General features: G+C 45.4%; 1 protein-coding gene across 5 annotated transcripts in view; it reads left to right on the top strand.

Moving 5' to 3' along the window:
• The window catches only part of UBR4 (ubiquitin protein ligase E3 component n-recognin 4), a 130,317-nt gene that overhangs the window by 73,705 nt on the left and 40,907 nt on the right, over positions 1 to 15,705 (top strand). For all 5 annotated transcript variants that reach the window (XM_060089053.1, XM_060089056.1, XM_060089054.1 and 2 more), the window contains 15 exons: positions 1,055 to 1,151; positions 2,042 to 2,149; positions 2,590 to 2,706; positions 3,885 to 4,094; positions 5,613 to 5,762; positions 7,007 to 7,234; positions 7,986 to 8,064; positions 8,558 to 8,803; positions 9,930 to 10,098; positions 10,623 to 10,767; positions 11,351 to 11,436; positions 12,148 to 12,235; positions 12,497 to 12,690; positions 14,285 to 14,524; positions 14,939 to 15,077. In XM_060089053.1, coding sequence (XP_059945036.1) covers positions 1,055 to 1,151; positions 2,042 to 2,149; positions 2,590 to 2,706; positions 3,885 to 4,094; positions 5,613 to 5,762; positions 7,007 to 7,234; positions 7,986 to 8,064; positions 8,558 to 8,803; positions 9,930 to 10,098; positions 10,623 to 10,767; positions 11,351 to 11,436; positions 12,148 to 12,235; positions 12,497 to 12,690; positions 14,285 to 14,524; positions 14,939 to 15,077 — 2,296 coding nt within the window. The remainder of the gene's footprint in view (positions 1 to 1,054; positions 1,152 to 2,041; positions 2,150 to 2,589; positions 2,707 to 3,884; positions 4,095 to 5,612; positions 5,763 to 7,006; positions 7,235 to 7,985; positions 8,065 to 8,557; positions 8,804 to 9,929; positions 10,099 to 10,622; positions 10,768 to 11,350; positions 11,437 to 12,147; positions 12,236 to 12,496; positions 12,691 to 14,284; positions 14,525 to 14,938; positions 15,078 to 15,705) is intronic.

Below are 15,705 nucleotides of genomic sequence, written 5' to 3'. Positions count from 1 at the left end.
GCTGGTCTAATTATTCGAAGATGCATGCCTGGGTTTTTGTGTATTACTATATTCTGAAGGTTGTTTAGGTCATTCCTTCAAGTTCTTTTTAGAACAATTGTCATTTATTATTCAAGACTATTTTCATTCAGATTTTTATTATACTGAAAATATTCTGGATACCTGCTAGGATATGGAATGCATGAAAATCACACTTAAAAAATATGAAGGCATGTGGTTTCTTACACACGTAAAGTAAAATGAAGCAAAATGGTTTATTAATTTTGAGAGTGAATCCATTAATTGATTTAGCAAATGCACTGTTAATCTGTGTAAGATTGTGTTAGGTGAGACTGCCAACCCACTTGTTGACAAGACCCTAATTAATTTTCATATTGGTCCTCTTGAATCAGCATATTCACTAGAGATCCAGAAACACACATTTGTTATACTATAGAAGCCCAGCTGTATATCTGCAGATGAAGAAGGCTAGGTAGTGGCCAACTGCATATATGGGAGAACTCACGGTTCTAGTATTGATGCTGAGATTGAATTTTATACTAGGAAAAATGATGGCTAAGCTGTGAGAGGGCAAAGCAGTGACTGGCCTTCCTAAGGACTTGGGAAGCAAGAAAAAAGGGCTAGGTCACTATGCAATTAGATGATGTAAAATTTGTAGCCGGGAGAATTCCAGAAAATAATGCCTGGAGGCAGAATAGGGCCATGTGTTGGGAAAAGCCATAGAGCTTACTATTGAAGGTTTGGTTTGAATAGTGAGAACAACTAGGACCTGGTTGCTTGAGAAATATTTTAACTTTCCTGTAGTAAGTTTTCAGTACCATCAGCTGTATCTTGGAATAGTTTTGCTCCACTTTAACAGAGTGAGATTTTTCCTTCTATGTTGCTGGTATACCAAAGGCATATCTTTTAACAGTTTTTTTTTTTTTTTAATGCTAGGATTGTTCCTAAGAAGTAGCTTCCTTATTTACGTCAGTGGCAGGAGGAAAGAACTATATTCAGCTGGTTAGTGTTTGTGTATTAGCTCATGTTTCATGTATTTTCCCTGGTCTTTTAGGCTGCACATGGTCCGTCTGATGCTGTTGGAGAGACTACTGCAAACTTTGCCCCAGTTACGAAGTGTTGGAGGTGTCCGGGCCATTCCATACATGCAGGTATCCCTCAGTTCACTTGGGTCTGTACACATCAGAGTTGGACCATCCTTAAGCATGCTCACAGCTCTCCTTCTGAGGCTCTGTAAGACTTGGTTTGGTATTAGGTCATAGATTAATGGAATGTAATTTTGAATTGCAAGTTATAGCCCTTCATTTTATAGATGAGAAGGCCGAGGATCACAGAATGAAATTAAAAAATTTCTACAGCCATCCAGCTAGTTATTGACAGAGCCAGGAACAAAAGTCTGCTTCAGAGATTCTTAGTGTCTAGTAACTTTTTTTTTTTTTTTTTTTTTTTGGCGGTACACGGGCCTCTCACTGTTGTGGCCTCTCCCATTGCGGAGCACAGGCTCCGGACGCGCAGGCTCAGCGGCCATGGCTCATGGGCCCAGCCGCTCCGCGGCATGTGGGATCTTCCTGGACCGGGGCATGAACCTGTGTCCCCTGCATCGGCAGGCGGACTCTCAACCACTGTGCCACCAGGGAAGCCCTAGTAACTGTTTATTAATATTAGTAGTAGAGTGTGGTCTGATAGCTGTTCTCCCACTAGCTGCCTTCGTCTTAGGCAAAATTGTTCTTTAATTAGAATACCACAGTGCCATATCTTAAGCCACTTTGGTTGGATATAGTGTAGGCTAGTCAATTAGTTTTGCAGACTTTTTGCAGAACGTTTTCTGTGATGCCAAGGGTAGCATATGCCATAATTTGACTCTTCTGACTCTGGACACTTCAACTTTGGTTACGTTAGGACTTAGAACCTTTTCATGGATTATTGTTAGGATTGACAGGGCAGTCAGGAAAACTGAGATTTCTTCTGAAACACCTTGTGTTTAGAATTGTTGTTCTTTAGGGAATTGGCTTTCATGTTTTATCTCTCTGTTGACGTCCAGGTCATTCTGATGCTTACTACAGATCTGGATGGAGAAGATGAGAAAGACAAGGGGGCCCTGGACAACCTGCTTTCCCAGCTTATTGCTGAACTGGGCATGGATAAGAAGGTGAAATTTGAGAGTCATACTGTGTGAGAGGCAGGGATTGGCTGAGATCAGTTTTCAGTTTTTCATTCCTCTCTTAGAGGAACTTCATCTAGTTTCAAGGGGTGACCCTCCACTGAGGGCTCCAGTTCTGTTGATTCATCAGAAACGTTTTTAGTGCCTGCTTTGGCCCTGGCATACTTTTGGCTCTGGCTATAAATGAGGAACAAGACCAAGTCCCTGCCCTCATAGACATTTTGTATCTCCACAAGGTGAAAACAATAAATTGGTTGTTTGTATCTTAACATGGCTTCCTAGATGTATCAGGCTCTAGATCATCCACGTATAGGCCACAGGTACATTGGAGCTTGTTTTGTCTCTGAGTCCAAGTGAGGCAATCTTGTTGAGAGGACGCCTCAAGGTTAAAGTAAGTGTGGTCTTCTGGGCTCCGCCTCTGTCCCCAGGATGTCTCCAAGAAGAACGAACGCAGTGCCCTGAATGAGGTCCACCTGGTGGTGATGAGACTCCTGAGTGTCTTCATGTCCAGGACCAAATCCGGATCCAAGTCTTCCGTATGCGAGGTATCTTGCTTTGGGCTAATGGGTGTGGGGAAAGGAAAGAGGATTGTCTGGTTGGCGCTCGGACAGCGGGCAGAGGCCTCTGTTAGAGCCAGGCCGTTGTCGCTCGAGAGCAGTAAGATTCTAAGCTGCCACCGCTCAGGGGCCGAGCATCCACCTTTCTCGGGGTCCCTTCTAAGCTCTGATCTTTTCCAACAATCCCTCCACCGGGGGCGGTTAAAGCGTTTGGAAGTTGCATTATTGAAAAGCAGGAGACTGTTCTGCAAGGCACAGAGTGGCTAAGAGGATTCCCCTCTTGTATGTTGCTATAAGGTATGGTAATAGAGCAGAGAGAAAGCAGTGGTGTGTGGTGGAAAGGAGATTAACACAAAGCAGAGAAGGTAGAAATGGAGGCTGAACTGCATCCAGTCTTAATGAGCTTCTGAGCTATGTGGGTGGCTGGGGTTTGCCAGGCTCTCCTAATGGTTTTATTTACAGTAGCTTTTCTCCCGCTTTTCTGTTCATGTGATCACTCACCCCATCTCCTTTGGAAGCTGGTTCTATGGAAAGAGCCCCTACTAGGAGGATGGGGCTGCAGAGAAGTGCCTATAGTGGAAAGTTTTCTCTCTTTTTAGCATAAATGGGCTTCTTTTCTAGCTGCCCAAGGAGAAAGAGAAAACCTCTTCCCTGCAGGTGGAAGGGTTATCTAATCCTGGCCTCCTTGGCCTCTGGCACATATGTGTAGGGAGATTAGATTTGGGAACTGGTGTTTCTTTGTTTTCTCTTACCATGCTGCTGTTCAGAAGAGTGGGGGAAATGTTTGACCTAGTCTGGAAACTTTTTTTTTTTTTTTTTGCGGTATGCGGGCCTCTCACTGTTGTGGCCTCTCCTGTTGTGGAGCACAGGCTCTGGACACGCAGGGTCAGCGGCCATGGCTCACGGGCCCAGCTGCTCCGCGGCATGTGGAATCTTCCCAGACCGGGGCACGAACTCGTGTCCCCTGCATCGGCAGGCGGACTTTCAACCACTGCACCACCAGGGAAGCCCCTAGTCGGGAAACTTTTAACTCAAGAGACTGACTCCCTCACTTCCATGACAGCTACTCCTAAGGCTGTTGTGAGTGCGTTTCCTACCCCCAACACTCAGCTGAATGCCACACTGTTCTACAGGCCATTCTTAGCTTCTCCCTGGTTTTTCCCCAGTCATCTTCCCTCATCTCCAGTGCCACAGCAGCAGCCCTCCTGAGCTCTGGCGCTGTGGACTACTGCCTGCACGTGCTCAAGTCCCTGCTGGAGTACTGGAAGAGCCAGCAGAACGATGAGGAGCCCGTGGCTACCAGCCAGCTGCTGAAACCACATACTACGTCATCCCCACCCGACATGAGCCCATTCTTCCTCCGCCAGTATGTGAAGGTGAGGTCCTTCCCCGGGCAGTGAACCACTCCTGTCCCTCATCTAGGGCACTGTCCTCTTCAGTCTCAGTGAGTAGCACTGAAGGAGCCGGAAATGTCACATACTCCCCCTGCTGTTACAGGATGCCCTAGTTTAGAAGATGGGCTTTCGGGTCAGGTGAGTCTGGGAACATGTCCCTCGGGGAGAAGTGTTCCCACTTACCAGCCATGAAGCTTGGAGAAGTTCTATCTGACCTTAGTAAGCCTCAGTTGGCACACCTGGAAAATGAGCATACACATAGTATCTGCTTTATAGAGTTGTTGTGAGCATTGGACGAGGTGATGTTTGTAAAGCGCAGTGCCTAGCACATACCAGTGCTCAATAAATGTTAATTATTATTACCATTTCTGTTGCATTTGGTCCGTGTAGTGGAGCAGATGGCCTGGGGTAGCTGTGCCTCTTGTTGCACCCTCAGGACAGCTTCGAATAGTATGGGAGTCTAACAGGGCAAAAATTTTGAATCTGATCATATCCTTCTCTTTGTATAACCTTCTAGTGGTTTTCCATAACTTTTCAGCCAAAAAGTTCTTTGCCAATCCAGCTATCTACTTAACTCTCTACTTGATCAACTGTAACACCCCCGCATGCAGCCCTGCTAATCGTTGCGTCTCTCCCAATGTACATGCTGTCCCTTCAGAAATTTTTTCCTCTCCTTCTGCATCCCTTCCTTCCCCTGTCTAGTTAATTCCTAGCCCTTCTTCAAGACCCAGCTCAAGTATTGGATCCTTCCCCAGAACACACTTTCCTGCTGTCTGAGCGAGATGGCCTTTCCCTGGGTCCCAGAGCACCCTGTGCACACATGTAGAGTCTTCCCCTCCAGACTATCAGCAAAGACCATATTTTATTTCTTCTCACACGCCCAGTGCTTGACATAGGTCTGATAAACAACTGGTGATTGAATATGTGGGACACGTGCCCCCAAACTCTTGCAGACTCTTCCTGGGGACCACACAGGTTGTAGGATAGCTGTTGTTTCCATTGTCCTCAATCTCTCGGTACCCCTGCCTCTGTGTGTGAGCTCAGGATCTCGACTGAGTTTAGTGATCTTTGACACCCCCTTGGTTACACGAATGTTTCTTGTCATGGAAAGCTTCGGTTCTAGGGAATGGAATACATCTCATAGAAAGTCAGAAATCCTTCTCCATTGCTGTTTTTTCAATTTTTTCCTATTCTAATTTTTGTGTAAGCAGAGTAAAATCAATCCAGTGTCAAAAACCAGAGTGAAATGTTAGAACATTTAAGAGCAGTGAGATCTGCCTCCACAATAAGCTTTGAATGTAATGAAATTGCCCCCAGGAGCCTGGGGTCTTCCTGGGTTTATAAATTAAGCCATCAGTCGGTGAAGGCTCCAGCTTTGAAAGGTGCCATTTACCATCTCCAGCGTGAGGTACTCCTAGTGAGCAATAGACCAGCCTTTTTCCTAACTGTGGTCGGGGAAATTGTCAATCACAGGTTCTTATACAAACGTTCTTGTCCCAGGGCCATGCTGCTGATGTGTTTGAGGCCTATACTCAGCTTCTCACAGAGATGGTACTGAGGCTGCCATACCAAATCAAAAAGATCGCTGACACCAATTCTCGAATCCCGCCTCCTGTCTTTGATCATTCGTGGTTTTACTTTCTCTCAGAGGTAAGTGAAGGTCCCAGCTGAGGAGAGGACACACCGGCTGTGACTGCCTTTGTAGCTCCCTTGCATCCTAATCCTCATGTGGTATTTCCCCCAGCAGAGTCCCTTGCACCATTTAGGTCTTGCCCCTCCAGAGTGTACTATGTGGTGAAACTGTGGAAGATGTGTATCAGAGCAAGCCATCTACTTTAGTTTTTGATTCTCTACACTTACCTTCCCCCACATGTGGTGATAATGGACAAGTTTAATAGTTTGGACTCTGCCTGGAAAACAGAAAGTATACTAGTTAAATGAACTGAGAGATTTTAATACAGAGAATTGGTTAAACAGCCACTGAAGAACTGAAAAGATAAAAAGGGAACGCTGCGGTAACAGAGGGGTAGTAACCGCAAGCAGCAGCTGCCAGCAGGCCCCTGAATGCAGAGGAGAGGCCCGGTGGATCTGAGGAGGGGCTGCTGCTGCTCGCACCTCAGGAGCTCTGAAGGGATGTGATGTGGTGGATTCTGGAAGTTCTAAAAGAAGCCAGTGAACAGGACCGCCCGGACCTGGTTTGTCCTTGACTATTGAAGAGATGCTAGAGGCCGCTAGGGTGAAGGGCTGCTCCTAGGACTGCAGGCAAGTGGGAAGGAGCAAGTCCCTTCTCTCCCTCCTGCCTTTTGGTGTCTCTCCAGTGCTCCCCACTGGCAGAACCTAAGAGGGGACCACCCGGCAAGAAACAGCGCAGTTAGCTTTAGTCTGGACTGGACGTCACAGAGCAGGGTGTGGTGGGGTGGCTTTGGAGCCGAGAGGAAATAGCTGAATAACCTGCACAGCAAACATGAGATTAACTCTGGGAAGAATAATGTTAGCAAACCCCAAACAGCCATTTCAAGTCATGTAGATGTAACAACGCAGCTTCTTCCCCACCTCTTTTACCTGAAAGAGAGATTCTGAATGTTTTTTTCTTCACGCGTTCATTCTGGGTGGGCTGGAGTGCAAACCAGCCTCCTATAGATTCCTAAGTACTCCATGAGCGGTAGCAGGAATGTTGCTCCTTTTCACTTTTTGACGTTTTTCTTTCTATGCCTTTCTTTCTCCTGGTCCTTGTAAGGAATGCTAAAGTTCACCAGGGGCTAGCTTGACTGCAAGGAAGTAGCTTGGTTTGTGTTACCAGTTTTTAGTAACAGCTCATGTAAACCCAAGGCGCCGTGGCTGGTATAGATACAGTTGCAGAGTCATTGACTCTCTGTGTCGTTTCTCCCCTCAAGTACCTGATGATCCAGCAAACTCCATTTGTGCGCCGGCAAGTCCGCAAACTTCTGCTCTTCATCTGTGGGTCAAAGGAGAAATACCGCCAGCTCCGGGATTTGCACACCCTCGACTCCCATGTGCGTGGGATCAAGAAGCTGCTGGAGGAGCAGGGGATCTTCCTCCGGGCGAGTGTGGTTACAGCCAGCTCTGGCTCCGCCCTGCAGTATGACACGCTCATCAGCCTGGTACGGCCGGTGTTGGGGTGGTGTGGTAGGGCAGGGGAGGCTGTGGATGAGGTTCAGCCAAGTAGGTAATAGGATGGAGCAGCACACACGGGGCTTTTCAGTATTTTGAGAACATCATGGCCGGGGTTGCGATCAGGATAAATCCATGATACCCAACTGGGTGCTGTACCAAATACAGTTGGCTTCAGGGTCTGCGATTGCCCCTCCCTGGTCCCACCCCCACCTGGCAGTGGTTCCTCTTTTGTGAGGAGGGGTGGCTTGGGCTTTTTACCAGTGTCATTTGCTCATGTCGTGGACAGGATCAACCCGGGATTTGTGCACCTCTCATTTTTGTCCCTGAATACTAAAGAAATGATGTATTATCGCCTAAGATCAGTTGTTTGACTTTGGGGAGTAAATTGAATATATTGCATAGGAACATCTAGAAAGAACATCTTCAGTGTTAAAGACTCCTAATCCAGTGTTCTTACTATTATGCTTTTAGCAAGAAAAAAGTAAACTGGATTGTAGTGTCTTAGGTCATGACCTACCTTCCTGCTGCATTATTGAGTGGTCTGAAGAATCCCTGAAAACAAAAGGGCTTTGTGTGGTGGGACGTTGAATGTAGGAGGCTCAGTGGGCCTTGGTCCCAGGTTCACTGGGGCACTGACAAACCTTACACAGAGGGCCAGGGTTTGTAGTACAAAGCTGGGGTGATGACCCCTCAAGACAGCAGGTGTGGGTCATTTCTGGTGATTGGTTTCCATTTCAGATGGAGCACCTGAAAGCCTGTGCAGAGATTGCTGCCCAGCGAACCATCAACTGGCAGAAATTCTGCATCAAAGATGACTGTAAGCAGTGCTTCTCCTTTTGGTTGCTATTATCCATTCATTCTTTCAAGAACTGTTCATCAAAGCCCACTATATGCCAAGCGTTAAACTGGGTTCTAGAGATATAGCCATGAGCAAGATAGACAGAACTCTGCCCAGCAAAGAAGACAAGTAAAAACTTACAAGATTGCTAAGCGTCCATAGACAAAATGTGGGGTGCGGTGGGGGCACAAGGTAGGAGTATCTGACTTCCATATTGTTGTGGTCAAGTAAGGAGGAGAATCATCTTCTTCAAAGGAGTGGGGGCTGGGAGCCAGCCTCTGTGTAGTTGTTGCAGTACTTGTCAGATATTTCCAAAGAGGGTGTAAATTCTTCTGGGAACTTCCAGCAGAGAACCTGGACAAAGGAGGTGGTGGGAGTAGGGCAGCCCTGGCGTCTGGAGCAGGTGCTCCCATTCTTGTGTGTGAGTCTCGCAGTTGTGTCAGAGCTGAGCCCCTGTCTCCTCTGCCTGCAGCTGTCCTGTACTTCCTCCTCCAAGTCAGCTTCCTGGTGGATGAGGGGGTGTCTCCGGTGCTGCTGCAGCTGCTCTCCTGTGCTCTGTGTGGCAGCAAAGTCCTCGCTGCACTGGCGGCCTCGGCAGGGCCCTCCAGTGCTTCCTCCTCCTCAGCCCCTGTGGCCACTGGTTCTGGACAAGCCACAACACAGTCAAAGTCGTCCACAAAGAAGAGTAAGAAAGAAGAAAAGGAAAAGGAGAAAGAGGGTAAGGGTCACCTTCTTGTCTCAGTGGCCAGGGTGATGTGTTCTAACCTCTCTGAGAGCACATCGTTCATTCTCTTCTTCCTCTTCTTTTTTTTTTATTAATTTTTATTGGCGTGTAGTTGCTTTACAACGTTGTGTTAGTTTCTTGCTGTACTGCAAAGTGAATCAGTCATACGTATACATATATCCCCTCTTTTTTTAGATTTCCTTCCCATTTAGTTCACCACAGAGCATTTAGTAGAGTTCCCTGTGCTATACAGTAGGTTCTCATTAGTTATCTGTTTTATACGTAGTGTATACATGTCAGTCCCAATCTCCTAGTTCATCGCATTCCCCCCTTCCCCCCTTGGTAACCATAAGTTTGTCATTCTCTTCTTCTGAAAGGCTTTTCATCCTGATTTACAGGGACCTAAAACCCAAATGCCCTCTAGTGTCTACTCTTGGTCTCATTTTCAGTTATGTTGAAGGTGACACCTCAAAGAGTGTGACTCCCATACCTAGTGTCTGTAATGGGAAAGGTCAAAGTGCACCAAACATTTTTACTAGGCCCAAGTTTCTTTTTCTGTGAAATAATAACACTTGCTTCGTGGAGAGATTGTCAGTGTTAAATGAAACTGTGCTTGTAAATGTGCCTTGTAAACTGGTAAATGCTCTACAAATGGACACTGCAGTGGTCAGCACTTTAGCTGATTCCTTGCCATCAGAAAGGCAAAAGCTTTTTTCTGCGTTCCTGATTTTCATGGTCCTTGGAGGCCTGAGACAGGTGATTGGTGGAGAGCAGTGGAGGTTCACATTCCCCAATGAATTATTCAGATCCCTCTGTGCCGGTCTGTGGTAATGTTGACTGTTGTAGGTAGCAAACTTTTGAAAGGAAATTCCTTCTCCAGTGTGACTATCTTTGTCAGTGCCAGGCTTGTAGAGGTACTTTTTTTGGTAGGATTATTATATCTGGGGCTGACTTTTTGTCCCCCAGTAGCCAACTGAAAGTTGTTTTCAAATCATAACCATTTTGGTGAAACTTTAAAACATGGACAGAATTCCCTCTCTTTCCACCTGAGCACCGGCTGTAGGACCCTAGACCACTTCTTCCTACTTTTTAGCCCTTTAGTCCTGCTTTGATCTTGCAGGTGAGAGCTCAGGAAGCCAGGAGGACCAGCTGTGCACAGCTCTGGTGAACCAGCTGAACAAATTTGCAGATAAGGAGACCTTGGTCCAGTTTCTGCGTTGCTTCCTGTTAGAGTCCAATTCTTCCTCAGTGCGCTGGCAGGCCCACTGCCTGACACTGCATATCTACAGGTAGGGTCCGGGGCTTAGTTTTAGCAGACTGTGTGGGTCTGGGACCAGAGTGGGTGGTGTATCAACAGTTCTGTCTTGGCTCTATGTTACATACTCAAGGTCATCCGTACTATAAGTATTTACACCAATCTGAATTCTCTTGACAATTGCAGATTTCTTCATTGAGTTATCTGCTTTTTGGCTATTAAACTGATGTCAGAAGCAAGAGATGATCTGTTTTCCACTAAGAAGGCTATGTTTAGAAGTTTGTAAAATGACCAGGCTTGACTCTTTAGGGTAACAAAGCTCAGTTTCTGCCATTGAGAGATGTCAGATGATGGGAATAAATCACCTCCTGAAGACAGGAAAGGATCATGCTACATCTGTTAAGGTTGATTGTCAAAAGAACAGTAGAGCCATTCAAACTTAACCCATAGTTGTGGGGAAATAGATACATCTCCGAAACGGTACCTGGGCCTTGTTGATAAGTAAAGGAACCTCAGGGTTTTCTGCTGCTTATAATATGAACTGTCATTTATCTACAGAAACTCTAGCAAATCTCAACAGGAGCTCCTGCTAGATCTGATGTGGTCTATATGGCCAGAACTCCCAGCCTATGGTCGTAAGGCTGCCCAGTTTGTGGACCTACTAGGATATTTCTCCTTGAAAACCCCACAAACAGAGAAGAAGGTAACAGACGATTGACGGTCGGAGAGGCTAACTTGCTACATTTTAACCTTTTTTATCTTGAGTTAAGAACGTTATGATCAACCCACATGGGAGTACATATATGAAGTCTCTTTTAAATATATATTAAGCACCCCCAGTATGTATGCCACCTAGATAATACACACTAGCAAATAAATATAGTCTGAATTTGGCTTAGCCAATAGAAGTAGATAAAGTGGGGAAGAAAATGCAACTCATTAAAGTTGCTTGGGAAAGAAAGTGCTCCTCTGGGTTTCCTGGCAGTCCTGATCACATATCCAACGTGTTTTTGCAATTAGATAACCATTTCATGGCTTCTCCATAATAGTAAAATTTCTCTTCCTCCACAGGGTATAGAAAGAGGGGCTGTCACTAAGATCGTGGAAACTACTAAAGAAGATAGAATCCTTTAAATGACTAGGAGTTAGGCTCAGCTTTGTTTGATTCTGAATGAGGGCTGCTACTTCTAGGGCAGTATCAGCTAGAAAGCAGAGGAAAAAAGTCTTTGCCAGTAAGACTTTCCCTTGGGCTTTAATTCTGGTCCTATATTGACTTCTGTTTTCAGTTGAAAGAATATTCACAGAAGGCTGTGGAGATTCTTCGTACTCAAAACCACATTCTTACCAACCATCCCAACTCCAACATTTACAAGTGAGTTTTGTTCTGCTTTCTTTCTATTTGAAGCTCGGTCAACAGTCCAGTTGCTATTTCCACATTGATTGGCTCTTATTTATGAATCAATACGCTCCTGTCTAGTTGGTCTTTGAATCCTTCCCTTGTAGTTGGGGCCTTGTGCATAGAAGGTGCTCAAAATGTAACTGCTGAATTAGGGTTTGGTAAGCAATGATTTAAGAAGGTCTCTAGTTTTCAAGGGTCTAAGTGTAAATCACATAAGGCAAGTTTACAGAAATGGTTGCATTAAAAAAAAAAACTTTGGAAGAAAGTGTTGGTTAAACTGTCAGTTTATTATTTCCCTGGTTTATTAGTGACTGTTCTTTTTTTTCCTCCAAACTTTATTGAGGTATAATTTACATACAACAAAATTTATACATTACAAGTGTACAATTCAGTGATTTTTAGTAAATTTAATTGTGACTCTTCTTTGAGTCAAATTTTAATGTAACATTTAGGATTCCTGTGACCTCAGAACAGCTCAGAAATAGGAAACGTCTAAGGTCACTCAGTTGAAATTCCCTTCCTGTGACTTAACTCTGTTGGGATTTCTCACATTTCCTTGTGTTCTCACTAGAGTGGAGCTTACCTTGGGGAATATTGAGCCATGGTTTTCTCATGGCTTCTTTGTGAAGCTCCATGCTTTCTAAAATGAAAATCTCCTTATGCTAAGACTGCTTTCTTCCTTAGCACCTTGTCTGGCCTAGTGGAGTTTGATGGTTATTACCTGGAGAGTGATCCCTGCCTGGTGTGTAATAATCCAGAAGTGCCATTTTGTGTAAGTGACATCTTTAACATGGACAGTCCCGAGGCTTACAGGGCCAGTGGGTTTCTTGTTTTTCAAGGTTGATTATTACTGCATAGGCATCCCTCTCCTAATGGTTGGTTGCAGTGGTATTAATCCTTACCTGCCCTGCTACCTTAAATAGAAACTTCATCCATGGATGAAGAGTGGGTTACACTGATGAGTTTTGAAGAGGACAGGGTGAGCCGTTAGCCTTGAACTAACACAGTGTTTTGTGTTTACTTTTGCATTTAGTATATCAAGCTGTCTTCCATTAAAGTGGACACGAGGTACACCACCACTCAGCAGGTTGTGAAGCTCATTGGCAGCCACACCATCAGCAAAGTGACGGTGAAAATTGGGGACCTGAAACGGACCAAGATGGTGCGGACTATCAACCTCTATTACAACAACCGAACTGTGCAGGCCATCGTGGAGCTGAAAAACAAGTATGGGCTTTTCAGACTTGGGGAGGGGCAGCAGGCTTACGAGGCTCAGTATCAGTTGTTGCCTTTGATTGCTGGAATCAGGTAAAGCAGCACATTTCTAGAGGCCTAGTATGTCCTCTTGCCTACTTAGGTCATGGCTGAGGGACACAGGTGAAACACCAGTTCTTAAGGATACTGACGAAAACTATTTTGAAATTATGTCCCGTGGAACCCTCAGGGTCTAAGATCTTCAGCAGCCTGAAGGGAAGCTGAGTGAGGGCTTCTAGGCTTCTCATACCCATGTTAACTAGAGCGGTTCTATTTTTAGATAGATGATTCTATATGGGAAGTAGTTGTTTCTTGGATTAGGACACTGTTCTCTTGTTCACAGAGCAGGCAGTATTTCTCAAGGAGGTTCTCTAGTTTGAAGTCCTTCCATTTTTGCATGGTGCATTCCCTCTACATATGCTGATGTTGGATCTTTCTAGATTATCTGTCCTAACATCTGAATCTCAAGGCATGTTGTATATGGGCCAAAGAAGACACTAGCATGGGTTACAGTGTCAATTTTTACAGAGACAGACCACTTGTTGTTGAAGACTTAGTCATTTTTGTTGGGCAGAGAATATAAGTAGTTGCTACTTGAATGTTTAGACCTACAGGGAGTGCTGCTCTGTGCATAGAATGGAAGTATTGGTATTACTCTAAAGGTAGCCTAAAGCTAGCATGTACCACATGAACAAATGGCCACAGGAGCTCTGCTTAAAGGAAGTTTTCTCTTTGTCCTTTGAAAAGCATAGTTAACATTGATGATCTGCAAGTAGAAGCTGCTCATTGGGATGACCCAGTCCCCTCTGGAGAAGGTGGATTTGATTTTCTGTTGTGTAGACTCAGCGTAGCTGCTGGTAAAGACCTCAGACTCTGGAATGAGACTGTGGGTTCACATCCCCTGGAGAATTTACATAGCCTCAGTTTCCTTAACTGTAAAATGGAGGGAAGTCCACTTTCAGAGTGTTATTTTAAGAATTAAATGTGTTAGTATATGTGAAGTGCTGAGAACAGAGCCTGACACATAGTAAGTGCTCAGTAAATATTAGCTCTAATTGTATTAATATAATTACCTCTAAATTATCCCATGCCTTTACTCTTTCTGACTCTACTTGGCACTTGGTCCGGATCCTGGTATGTCCCTCTGCCTCTCTAAAGCAACCTCAGTTTTATCCTTCCAAGGTAGCTGTCTGGATAGGAACTCATGGCAGTCATCATCATGGTACCTCTTGGGATTACAGGCTTCAGTGTGGCACACTTTTGGAGTAATATCTTCCCTTGATGTGCATTCCCTTGTTTTTCTGGAGTATCAAAAATTATCATATATAATGTCTTAAAGCACCTGTATGTTCTCCCCCTTTTTTTTTAAGAGAGAAAGAATAGAGGAAACATATTTTTTAAATTAAGTTGCTTTTATTTGCCAGATTTCCTTTCCTTAGAATAACGACTTAATTGCCTTAGAAGAATAGGTAGGGACAGTCTTCTTTTCATCTCATCGGACTGTCACTGCTGAGGGTCTTGTGAGAGGCTCTTAGGCCATCTGCCCCTCTGACACTGTCTCTCCTAGGCCGGCTCGCTGGCACAAAGCCAAGAAGGTTCAGCTGACCCCTGGGCAGACAGAGGTGAAGATCGACCTGCCTTTGCCAATAGTTGCTTCCAACCTGATGATTGAGTTTGCAGACTTCTATGAAAACTATCAGGCCTCCACGGAGACCCTGCAGTGCCCACGCTGTAGTGCCTCAGTCCCTGCCAACCCAGGGGTCTGCGGCAACTGTGGAGAGAATGTCTACCAGTGTCACAAGTGCAGGTAAGTGAGTGGTTGTCACCCAGGCCAGGCACATTCCTTGTATTCTTCTGTAAGAGTCTCATTGTGCTCAATTTCATTGTGTGGTGCCCTCATAATAACTAGAGGATTATGGGTAGGTAGAGTGCGGAGTTCAAGGATGGAAAAGGAGAGGGAAGGGGAAGAGTGGGATGTGTGTGGGCGTGCGCGTGCATGTGAATTCACGAGACCGTCCAGTGGTGGGTGGTGCTGGGGTCCCTGAGTTTGGTTCTGGGTCTCCCTTTCTTGTTACCTGGTTGCTGAAGTCATCCTCGCCTATTTGCTGCTGCCCCTCCGAGAGTCCCTGCAGTAGTTTGCAGTGTATAGACGTGGCACGGTCCGTCTCCTCTCCCTACAGATCCTTTGCTGCCCCCTGACCCAATCACTGTGGTTTTTCAGATCCATCAACTATGATGAGAAGGACCCCTTCTTGTGCAATGCCTGTGGCTTCTGTAAATACGCTCGCTTCGACTTCATGCTCTATGCCAAGCCCTGCTGTGCAGTGGATCCCATTGAGAATGAAGAAGACCGGAAGAAGGTGAGGCCACATCCGTCCGAGACTCAGGCAGGGCTTTGATCTGAGCTGTGAACTGAGCTCATGGGGGGAGTGTGCTTTTCCTTCTGGCTGAAGTCTTCTCAACTCAGCACTGTTTTCAGGGCTCGGCTTTTGAGTGGCAACAAATAAGACAGGTATATTGGAACACATGGTTTGTGTAGGATTTTGGAGACATGTTGTTAATGAAACTAGAATATCTCAAGGGACAAATGACAAGATTTGGAAAGGCAGATAGAAGTTGGGTGACTTGCCCTGCATTTGTTCCACAGGCTGCTTCAAATTGCAGCTGCTGGCCTTCCCTCATTGTTGGCTTGTCCAGGGGCTAGTTCTCTGCCAGCTGATGTGCTGGACTGGATATGGGAGGACAGGGAAGAGGGGGGAACTGTCAGGATAGTCACTAGCAGCAGCAGCCTGGCAAAGCAAAAGAGCACCTAGCTTTGGAGTCAGAAGGTTGAAAGTTCCAGTTCCACCTGTGCTTTTTAATACTGTGTGACCTGGCATAAGTCACTGCTCTCAGCATTGTTTATTTATGCATATATCATATACATTGTGTATTATTAAAAATAACGTACCTGCCCCACAGGATTATTGTGAAGAATAGAAATAATGT

This window comes from Mesoplodon densirostris, chromosome 2, assembly GCF_025265405.1.
Source record: "Mesoplodon densirostris isolate mMesDen1 chromosome 2, mMesDen1 primary haplotype, whole genome shotgun sequence".
Classification (NCBI taxonomy): domain Eukaryota; kingdom Metazoa; phylum Chordata; class Mammalia; order Artiodactyla; family Ziphiidae; genus Mesoplodon; species Mesoplodon densirostris.
The sequence above is the reverse complement of the archived record's forward strand: the minus strand, read 5'-3'. Positions and strand labels throughout refer to the sequence as shown.